We start from the raw sequence: 12,118 nt of genomic DNA, 5'->3' as shown, positions 1-12,118 counted from the left end.
TTCCAGTTGTAGCAAGTCTATGTCTTCAGTCATTTGAATACATTACATGCAAGACTGAGCTGAAGTGTGAATTAATAAACTAGGCTCTTATTGTTTTAATTAGTAGTTTAAACCTGTTTTCTTCCCCCTTTTTCCTTGACTTCGCTATTTGCAGAGTATGGAACTTTATGATCAGGTTGAAGTCTTCAAGTTAATATTTTTGCTTCCTTTTAAAGTGGTATAATACACCACATGAATGGCGAAAATTATGCGGACCCCTCCTAATTAATGGGTTCAGCCAGTCCCTACACGTCACTCCGCAGAAAACACAAAGACCTGTGTCACTCCGCAGAAAACTCCCCAAAGACTGTACGAAGGACTCTTAGTCCAGCACATAATGTTAGGAAAGGTATGAGGACTGGTGCTTCCAATACTACTTCTGATAATGGGACAAAAGATGGAAAGAAAGAAGAAAAAATTGGAAGTGCCTCATCAAGTACTCTCAGTGAAAGCAAGAAAGTTTCAGTCCTTAGTCGCTATCCTCCATCTGCTAATGACCAAAAGTCTTGGAAGCCATCGGTCAAGCAAAACGACAGTGATAGCAATAAGAATCGAACAGAGAAGTTGTCCAGGTACCCTGGAAATGATAGTGAGTCAAACAACTCTTGATGGGTCACTCCTAATTTCAGCCAGTGCTGCTGTCATTGCTTCATCTGAGAAAGGACTAACCGAACCTGAGAGTCTAGATCAGGATGCTTCTGCAATGTTGAGTATGTCCAAAGCAAATGGTTCCTATACTGCTTACAGATCCCATGTATCTCCATCTGTTCTAAGTGACCATGGTTCTGATGGTCACTCCTCAGCCTCTGAAACAGAATCCACTGGCTCCAGACGATCGGCAGGTGAGCAAAATGACCCCCTGATGTCAAGTGGAAGAAAATCCACTAGATACTCACAGCTGCAAGAATCTTACTCTGATGGTTCCTCAAAGGTCCCCTTCAGCGAGGAGCAACACAGGCCTCTTACGGTGGAAGGGGATACCCAGGAAACTACGCATTCTACCTCAGGTATTGAGGTCCGCAGGGTATGCAGCCCTCGTGAAGCCCTCCGGTCAAAAGCTATCATCAAGCAAGCCATTGTTGAGATTGAAAGAAAGGAAGTGATGTCAGGGGGAGTCACAGAGTCTTTGACCACCAGTGGGAAACCCAAGATTTCCACTAAGCCAGTATTGACTAGCAAGATGACCAGCAGTATCACCTTCTATCCCAATGACCCCAGCTCCTCTCGAACAAGCATAGAGGGAGCATCTTTATACCTTACCAAATATCCATCCCTAAAAGTGAGATCAGGTCCCTACACGTTTTTTTATATTTAGGCCTATATGAATAAAGCATTTTTTGGAAGTAATATTTCTTTGTAAGATATTGATACATGTAAAGAGTGTTGAAAGCTAATGAAGGACTGGTCAGAGGCCATGCCTTTGTTTTCAGCAAAACTGTTAGTCAGGTGAACGGGTTTGAGTCTGGTGTCACCCCAGCAGTCAAAACAAAACAGGGAAAGCAGGCCCTTTTCACTAGCTTTCAGCCTTTTTCACTTACTGAGAATACAAGTAAGAGAATAGAGCTGCATCCTATCAGCGCACGCACCAATTACCATCATCCTCTCATTAAACATCTCAAACAGCCCTGCCCACAAATTTACCCACAAAGACCTAATTAAATCACTGAGATGGCCTTCAAACATGGCCCCTTCCTGGCACACGACTTCAAAAACAAAAACTGCCCCTTTTTCTTCAATCTTTCTCTCACCTTCTATTTCATGCCATGTTTTTTTTTTGTCTATTGCTCTGATGAATGGTAAATGTGTTATCTGTGTGTTATCTGAGAAAGTCGAAAGATTAATGCACAATTGAATTCTACCACTTGCTTAACCAGAGGTCAGATCATTTGTCTTACTCTCTTCTCTCTATCGCTAGAAGGTTAGTTTTCTTTGTACTACAGATGGCTCTTTATGCTCTCATTGCAGCTGTAAGTTAATATACTTCTATTGTGATCACACAATCTTTCATTCACTCTTATTTCTCTCTGTCAGGGATTCTCTGTCATTAATCTTTTATCTCTTTCAGCTTTAAAGCGTCTTTCCATCTGTAGAAGTAAATATGATTTGTACCATAAACCTTTAAAATTGAAAGGGAAAAAAACGGATAAAAATATGTATACATGGCCCTTTCTTCAACTGTGTGCATTTTTTGCCTTGTGGTAAAAATTCAAAACACTCTCTCGGGAGTTTGTTTTATTTTTCTACTACATCCAACAGTGTTTACTTGTACGTCACAGAAGAATTCAGTCGTTTTCATTTCCACTAGAGTGTAATTTTTGCCTTAATGGTGATGGCAAATTTTTAATAGTGAATGACATTTTTTTGAATAAAATAACTCACTCCTTTGTCTTGATAATGCTAATTTCATAGCTAGAATTTGTATGTGTACTAAATACACATTACGGAATAATATTTTCATACTTTTTTTGTGTAAAGAGTAAGAGAAAGTATCGCCCTTTGTTTGGATAAATAGTATTTTTAAAATATGTAAAATATATTTTATAATGGATTTGCATAGTTTAAGATTGAATGTCTGGGTCTGGGTCAAGTCTAAAATAATAAAACACATTAAATTTGAAAAGTAGCATAAATATAGCCTTATATAGCAAAAAAATATAGCAAAAAATGAAATGTTTAGTTTGAATACAAGTCAACTCCTAGGACATAAAAACGTCGATAGTCAAAGAAGCAACTACATATTCTCAGTCTAGCAACTGACTGAAAGCAAACTTTATCCATTCCCACTCAATCTGGAGTCCATTAGGAAGGATTTATCTAATCAGCCATGGTCAGGCATGCATTCAATTTTATCTCCAACTCGTTATGTTCCTTTTTTTTTTACTTTGAATGTATACTAATCATCTCAGTAAATACCTCACTCAGGGTTATAACTATGATTGTGATACTCAACATGATCAATGTTTAAATGAAGAAACCCTATAAACTGAGAATTTGTTCCTTTTTTTAGCTGTTTGTAGATAATTATGAGTTGCATTGTAAAACTCCTCAGACTTCAGCTAGTAAAACAGATCTGCTAAGTTAATTGTGGTCACAGGCTGTGAATGCAGTATTGAATTGTTGATTTCATTATTTCTATTTAATTATCTGGACCTGTATCACACCACATGGTTCCTTTTTTTATCTCTGTGTATCTACAGTGGAATAGTTTGACCGTGGATGTCTTTATTTAAACCTTCAGACGGATTTCCAGACTGTGTCTTATATAAGATCAATACCACAGTGATTAGAGGGAGATTCAATCTGTCCATCAATGATGTTAGTCATTGTGCTGATGGGGCAGAGGTATTATCTCCTCCATTATTAATGAAGGCACATGTCCAGGACTCCTCACAGATCAAGGTCATCTGTTTCACGTCTCTGACACAAAGCCTATGGGAGTCAAATATATGTGCTAAAGTCATTAATACTCCTGCTGCGTGGAGAGCAGTATAAAGTAAAGTAATCCTGGTTGGCCAGATGTCGTGTTATGTTTAGAGCTGGAATGACTTTTCATCCCTGCATATAAAAATACACAAATCTGGAGGGATTTATGGAGGAATTTTGATCACAGGTTTGTTTTTTTTACTGGAAATTAATATGGGACAGTTGTGCTTAGGGAGGAAACCATTAGCTACTTATTAATATAACACTTTGCTTACATAATATAATAACACATCTGTGTAGTGTGATTTAAAAAAAAAAAAAAGATATTTTAACAGCTTGGACAGAATCACCTTGTACATTTTTGCATTTGAATTCATAATTCCTTCACTTTGGGTGTGCTTCTATCTTGTTTAATGTTTCTTAAAGAATACACTTCCAACTACATGAAGAAAAAAGTAGCACTAAATAGAATTGGTTATTAATTTTTAATCATTTGTAGTATTCATAAAAATATTGCATACACAAATTAAATGTGTACAGTAAGTATATCAGAAGGTAATACTGTAGTACTTTATGCAGTATGCCATGGTTTTGAATGATAATGTTCATTTAAAGAATACCATGTTATTGTTACCTTGGTTTCTTTTTTCATTGTATTTTAAAATTACCTAGCTAATGTTTTTTTTTTTTTTATAAAAAAAAACAACAACTGAATTTTAGATTTGTTTTAAATAAATGCTTTTAAAAGGATATTTAACTCACATAATCAATTACATACTTGAGTCACATAAATCGCACTGAATATAAAACAATGGAATTTATTTCATTAGCTTTTTTTAAAGATAGAATTTCAAAATCTTTTTGTAACAGGCCACATGTTCTGCTCTTGTTACGGAGTACACAAACGCTTGATCTGTGTTGGCCAATTATTAATAAAAAGAAAAAGAAAAAGAAATTTCAAAAATCAATTACAAAACTCTAGACATATGCTATTTCAGGACTATCACAAGAAGCAAGTTACAGTTACAAGCGATACCTTCACATTATTCACATAATGTTTTCCTGTACCACGGATAGAACCCATTCCGTCATGACATCTTTCTGTAAGATTGCGCTTGGGTCGTTTCCACCCGTTGCCCCTTCCTGAGTGACACAGGAAGTTGCAAGGTTGTGCCTGCCCATTTGGCAGCCGATGCATCGTAACTGGTTTCCTGTACACCCACTTCTCATATCCCAGCAGGCCTCAAGCCCTATTATGGACAATTAGCATCTGTCTGCTGTGTACGAAATTCCACAGCAGTGTGTGGCATATCCTGCTGCCTCATTTGGGAACTTTTTATAACTGACGTCATGAACCATTTGGTTGGCTGTGCAAAGTCTCCACCTTCATGGTAAAGAAAAGAGACACTAGTCGTTCTATATTAGGACTTGTTCTGCGGTCTGAGCAATTCCTCTCCTCCTGAAGTGTCTAATAAATGTTTGGTCTGATACTTATATCTTTGTTGCAATTAACAATAAAGATTTGAATTAAACATCTAGGACTGTTTAAATGTAATGTTTAAAAATAGTTCTCTTTAGGTCCTAGCTCGGTTGTTCACACCGTTTCTTTCTTTTTACATTTTGGAACCCAAACTTGCATGATATATGTGACCCTGGACCACAAAACTGATCATAAGGGTCAATGTTTTTTAATTGAAATTTATACATCATGTGAAAGCTGATAAGCTTTCCATTGATGTATGTTTTTTTTTTAGGATAGGACAATATTTGGCCGAGATTCAGCTATTTGAATATCTGGAATTTGAGAGTGCAAAAAAAACTTTAAAGTTGTCCAAATAAAGTCCTTAGCAACGCATATTACTAATCAAAAATCTTTGGTATATTTACAGTAGAAAATTTACAAAATATCTTCATGGAACATAATCTTTACTCAATATGAATGATTTTTGGCATAAAAGAAAAATAAATAATTTTGACCCATACAATTTCTTGGCTATTGCTACAAATATACCTGTGCTACTTAAGACTGGTTTTGTGGTCCAGGGTCACATATATACATGTTCCTACAGTTGTGTAAAACCTGTAAATATCAGCCTGGAAAATTTGTGGAAACTGACAATATATGAAAGAGTCACGGAATGTCTTCAAAATTTCTATAAATGTATTTATTATATCCATTAGAATATGCTCTTTGTCAGTCTGTAGTTTTATTTTTTAATGAATCTTATACAATAATCACTATTGAGTGGAAAAGTAATATTGTATAATATATTACTGAACCCTAAAGAGAGAAATAAAAATTGCATTTCATGGCATTTCTTTATTTGCTTTAAATGCCAGTTACACATTGCCATTCAAATAAAGGGATTTTATGTCCACAATATACACTAATCAGTCATATTGCATATAATAAGATGAACATTTCACAGTCAGGCAATTATGTGATTGTGACCGGCCTATATCCCTTCAGAACATGACAGAATTTGGTGGCTAAATTAATCAATTGAAACCATTAGTATGCTTTATCGCATTTGTTGTATGTTTGTTCTCTTCCCAGTCTACAGATGATCGAGAAACTGCTCCATCCTCATGGCGAAGGCAGCCCGCAGGTGACGTGGACCTGAGTGGGTCTGGGAGTCGTGGAGCATGGTCTAGCAGAAACCGCACAGCTGAAGGAAGCCGGTCGTGGTTAAATCGCCATCTGGACAACTGACCCAGATAACCCACATTTCCAACTAGAGGTGTTTTTCTTATAAACTTATTTAGTTAAACTTATCTAAATCTAGATACCATAGAGGATTCTGGGTTATACTTAATTAAAGAAAGCTAGAAGCTAATTACTCACATGTTAATGAGTCTTGACCTAAAGTATCCTCGTGTGTTTTTATTGCCTCAGTTCTTACATCTCAAAGCGGCTCTTGAGCGTAAGGAATGAAGCTCATCTCATCTCTTCAATTACACCATATCTTTAAAGATCATCAGATGAACAGATTTCCAGGCAGTGACCCCTGGGAACCTCCTCGTCGTGCCCTTACATCAACAACACCTGTATTGATTCACCATCTTCCAGCTGTCGTTTGGGAGCAGAAGTCACATGTTCCTACAGCGATGAATCCTCTTCTGCTCCTCGTAGTGTATTAAAGTCTTCAGATGTGACAAGGGAGAGGTGCAGACATGTGACTGTCTTGGTGTTTGGAGGATGTGAAAGGGGCTTTGGATCAGCATTTTGACAACCCCACACAATCCTCTCTGGTGCCACAGGTCCAAACTTGAGTTTCATGTGTTTCCACAAGGAGCAAGTTACATCTTGTGGCTTTTTAAGTAGTTTGACAATCTCACTTTTTTTTCTGGATGGTGTTTAATTCAGGAATTCATTGGGATTATTGCACACAGCTAAAATTCATTGATTATCCAGGCGTTCACACATAGAGCCAGTAGTCAGCCACATGCTAAGTTTTCAGTATGCATTAATTTACATATACCCAGTTTTTCATGCCTGGTGCCCAAGTTTATTTGATCTCATTTGTAATTTGCTCCTTGTATCTGATCATGTCTATTGAACTGTACTCTTTTACTAGTTTGTGTAATTCCTTCATCTTCATCTCTTTAAATGGATTTGATGGTCTCACAACCAGCATAGCGAATGCACAGGACCACCAACACTAAAAAGCTGGGAAACGCATCTGCATGTTGACTCTTCCCCATCTCAGTAGCTCTGAAGGGATGTTGGCTTTGGATTCCAAACCAGCTAGAGAAGAATCCAATCATCTAGAGCTCAGCTGGATGGGACCTTGTCCATCTGGGTAGCTAACCGGGATTAACCCAAATGCTGGACATTTATGGAGGATTTACAGAGCGGACTCCTCACAGCCACTCTTGACTCTACTCGCAAACTTTGCACAGAAAGACATTGATCCGAATTCTCAGTGTGTCACAGGAAACCAGCATTAGGGATTCTGCTGGTCCGAGTCAGTCTAAAAAAAAAAAAACCCTAGATGGGTCGTGTTTTCAGTTATTTCAGCTTTAAAGCTTGTTGAGCCTTGAAGGTGGCTAGCATGACGCCACAGAAGATCCAGAATGCTTAAGTTAGGAATGCCTGTGCCTGGATAAACGACCTCACCATCGGAATGCCCATCACTTTGTCCTCATGCGGAAATATTATTGAATAGAGCTGCTGCAATGTCTTGTACTGTTTCTATTAGGTTTTAAACTCTAGTGCCGCCAATGATTAATTTTCTCATTCAGGCTCAGATTCCTCTTGTCCTTGAATACTCTAAAGTGTCTGTGTATTAATATCTCTCTTATACAATACCGTGTCTCGATTGAACCCGACGATGACAACGAAGGGTCCATTATCCATCGGACTGCCAGATGATCTCAGTCTCCAATGTCACTGGAATGTGGGATGTTTTATTTTTCTGTTTGTTTTTATCTAATGCTGTACATGTAAAGTTCTGGGAGTTGATGTTCAGGTGGGCAGTTTGCTTTCTTCGCAGCATCTCACTTGGTTATTACAGCTTTAAAAAGATCCACGCCTCACCATCATGGTCAGTTTTGCTTCGTTCTGGTTACATGTGCTTCTGTGTCCTGAATTCATCCCTCTGCTTGGGCTGGATGGAGTCTTTGAAACACGAGTGGAAATGTATTTTTGTCTGTCGATTAATCTATTTTATTTAAGTCATTCTAATGAATTTGTAATTGCACTTAAATCATTAAAACAGTTTTATAAAGTACAAAAACAGACTAGATCCTTCTGAAAATCAGTCATATCTGATGTATAAATAATGCTTTTACAGCTTTGGTTTGGATTATGCCTCAGAAATGGAGACACTACACATAACTGATGTGGCTTAGCAGCAAAAAATGTAACGTGTAACGAATAATGTAATGATTTTACCACCCAACATAAAACTAAGATTTCATTTTCTACACCATATAGCATTTATAGTTTAGATTTTTTCATTAATTTCTGAAAGTTTTTCAATAACTTGTTAGACATCAGGCGGTGATGTGGCTTTGTACTTGACAAATTTTGGTTTCTGCTTTGTTCTGCACAGTAAAGCCAAGCATGCGTCTTTCCAAATGCATTCCCCAGATTTCACCTTTACTTCCTGTTCAGGGGTCTGTGAGCATGCTGGTTCCTGTATCTCATGCCCTTGCTTTCCCAGAATACCTTAGTGCTCTGGGCTGCTGTAATCCAAGCTGCCGGTCCCTAAAGCCATTTTATTAGCTGGCTAAAGCAGTGGCAGCAGGCCTGATATACGACCCCCAAGTTGGTTGCAGGTCGGAGGTCAGTGCTGCATTTGATGGGCGTATAACTTGTGAGGGAGGAAGTGAGACCAGCTTGCAGCAGAAAGCAAAAGAGCAAGCAGAAAGGGTGAACGGCCAACTCTTTGGGATGGTGTCCATGTGTGGTACCAAGAAGAACCAGGAGGGTCAGCCTGGATTCTGTAGAGTTTTAGCCATTTCTCAACTTCCACAAATAGTTTTAGGCATTATGAACTGTAAATCCCTCTATAATAAAATTGTGCCCGCTCAAAGCTTGCAAACATGATCCTAAAACTGCAGCATGACCCAAATGGATGTGATGATATAGTGTGAGTCTGTACTGGAAACACCAGCAGACTCTTCCCTCCCAACCCCCCGGCCAGGCAAAGGTCTCTCGGCTGCTCTGTGGCTTCAACGCACAACCGCAGCTGTCGGAAAACGTAGTTTTTTTATGTGCTCGCAAGACAGTCCAAAGTTTTTGAAAGAGGTCTTTTTAAAGAGGCCAACTAAAACCGCAATTCTCAAGGAATTCTTCCTCATTTCTCAACCCCATTTACTAATGTGTCAGTGTGCCGTTCGCCCTCAGAAGTCATCTAACACGTCTCTGATTTTCATTCCTCCACCTCTGTCTTTGGCTCTCTGTGGAAATAATGGCTGTGAGCTTCGATTGCCCGTCTCAGAACAGATCAAAGGTTATATGGTTTCACATACTGCCCGTTTGAAAGAACGAAATCATGAAAATAGATCTCCCTACATCAAGGTTTTCCCATCTACATCACTTCTGTGTACATTTATGAGGTCAATCTTAACCTAGTTATGACACCAGTCAGTAAGCCTAACCATGTTTATCTTCTGACAGTTGGTGATGACTCAGAATGGTTTTTAATCATTTTTAGTGATAATTTTCTAAGCCTTATTGAGGAGAGTTGTTGTATTTTTTTTTTTCTAAGTGTCATTTATAAGCAATAAAGTAATATTGAATGTACAGAAGAGAAATTTTGAAGGCTGTGTTATACCCGCATTGTGAGCCGGCATTGGTCCTGAAAGGTCAAAAATAGGTCACGGTGTCATGAAATATCACTCCAGAATCTGCACTTAACCAGCACTTAACGTAAATGACTCTTAACCTTTTCCTTAACCTTCATGGATTTCATTTTCTAATATGCTTGTTTTTCCCCTAATTCACTTCCCCTTAATTAATTGAATGTACAGCCATCAAAGATGTGTATATATGTACGTGTTTGTGCACTGGCCAAAATAAAAGAATGAGTTCACCTGCAGCAACTGTGAGACAGATCTTGTATTTTTGGGGTTGACAAATGGACTGTCCACATTATTTGTATAGACTGCAAAGTGTTTTATTTTAATTTGTCCATATTCTTTTTTTCTGTATGGCCAAGTGCTGTTTCAGTTGACATGTAATGTGCCAAAAGTCATTCCAATATATTTTTGTAGTTTACAAGGAAACGAACAGCTTCTTAAGCATTGAAATTAAAAGGGTAAATATTTCTGTCAAGCTTTTCCTCCTTTATCTGCTTTTTTTCCCCCTCAAACTACAATCGGATAGGTTTTATTTAAATGCATCTTATTTTGTAAAGTGGGCCATGTTTAAGATATTTTAATCCCCCCCCCCCTCTTTTTTTTTTGTTTTGTTTAATGTGTAGATGTGTACCTTATTGGGCTCCTGGAGAGTTTTTTTTTTTAATTATTAATTTCAATATGTTTTATTCATAATTTGTTTGAACTATTACAGTTAGCAGACTCAGTTAAAAGTGTTAACTCACCAGCTTTTAAAACATTGCTTTATTTCCTTTCATTCTAAGGGAAGTGTTTATGTAAAGATAGATATGTTGAGCCAGAGTCTCAGTATGGTTCAGTTCTGTACTGTTCTCATCTTTTATTAACCGCTCAGACTGTGGGTTTCCCTTCTGTTCATTCAGGGTTCATTCATCTCCTGTGCCGTATTAAAAGCGCTGCCAAAGACAGATTTCAGGCCTTAAACACACATACGCAAACATGCTGTAATACACACAGTAACTGAATTAAAGTTCACTGATATTTGCTTACAGTCTCTCAAAGACACCACATATAAATACAGGCCTGCATCGTTAAAGAAGGGTGACAGAATGGTTATCAAGCAGATGTTGGTATAGCGTGAACCTGCAGTGAGGACACAGGTGAACATGCTCATTGTATTCAGCCTCTCGGTGTCAGCAATAACGCACTTACACCTTTGTACTGTAATATCTGTGCATGTTTCAGGTTAATATGTTTCAGCATTGTGCATGAGCTAGACATCTCTTTAGGCTGAACTGCAGACTAAATGTATTCTCCAGCTAATATAATAAAAGCAACTTGTTTGTAACAGGTTTGTGTTTTTGTCTAGTCTCTTTTGTCATTTCATCTGCTGGCAGATGGTTAGTAGACATGATGGACAATGTACATCCAAGAAGCTCTGCCATCATTTAATACATTTATTGGTGATAACGGCGCAATAAAAACAATAAACCAAAGAAATTTGATAGATTTTCAGTATATTGTCACACCCCTTTGATTTCAGTTGGCGGAACATTCTTTGTGTGGTGCCAGATAGATTCATTTAAATACAACTCCTCAGTTAAGAATAAGCAACACTATAGTCCAGTCAGGACAGTAAAAATTAGGTGTATGCCTAAAAATGAGGGGTTTACCATTTTGAAGCTTGAGAGCCCGATTCACATTTTATAAGAAAAACTAAATAAATAAATCCTGGATATTATGCAAACATTCACGGGGAATTTGAAGGCCCGTTTACTCCCAAGAACGATAAGTATAATGAGAATAGTTAAGTCCACACCACAACTATACTGATAATGACACACAGCAGCATTATTACTGGAATCACTTTCAGAACATTTTATTTTCCAGCTGATAAAAGATTAAAACATTGACAGCCAATCAGAATCCAGACAACGGTAAAGAAAGTGAGCATTTTTTAGAGGTTGGCAACATAATTGCACCCGTAAAATTATACTTACTAGAATGTTATCGTCTGTTGGTTTGAAGTGAACACAAATATGTGAACAGTTTTGAACACCACAAGGTTTAGTAAATGACTTGTGAATGGTTCCTTTTTAAGGCATCAGTACATAATAAATATAATGTTCTGCATTTTATGGCTTGGTACTGATAAGTAACATTGACTATTTCAGTGACTTAAAGTAACAGACTTTAGAGGGAAAGATACCATAAATCTGGCAGGATGCTGCAATTAACTCTAAAACTAGACTTCGAGAGTTCACTCAGCATCAGAATTCACTATTGTTTGTCCAAGTCCTTGAAACGGCTCTTAAAGGTTTAATCCTGTTCTGAGACTGAGAATTATCAACCTAATAGGACAGTTTTTTGA

General features: G+C 37.6%; 1 protein-coding gene across 1 annotated transcript in view; it reads left to right on the top strand.

Annotated features, from left to right (window-relative positions):
- The window catches only part of LOC306886164 (leucine zipper protein 1-like), a 57,524-nt gene extending 46,425 nt beyond the window's left edge, over positions 1-11,099 (top strand). Inside the window, exons 3-4 of the mRNA XM_079443071.1 lie at positions 6,020-6,203; positions 6,359-11,099. Of these exons, the coding sequence (XP_079299197.1) occupies positions 6,020-6,175 (156 nt within the window). The 3' untranslated portion in view covers positions 6,176-6,203; positions 6,359-11,099. The remainder of the gene's footprint in view (positions 1-6,019; positions 6,204-6,358) is intronic.
- Positions 11,100-12,118: the final 1,019 nt, after the last annotated feature.

Source organism: Barbus barbus (genome assembly GCF_936440315.1).
Source record: "Barbus barbus genome assembly, chromosome: 20".
Lineage (NCBI taxonomy): Eukaryota > Metazoa > Chordata > Actinopteri > Cypriniformes > Cyprinidae > Barbus > Barbus barbus.
This window is presented reverse-complemented; position numbering and strand designations above follow the sequence as displayed.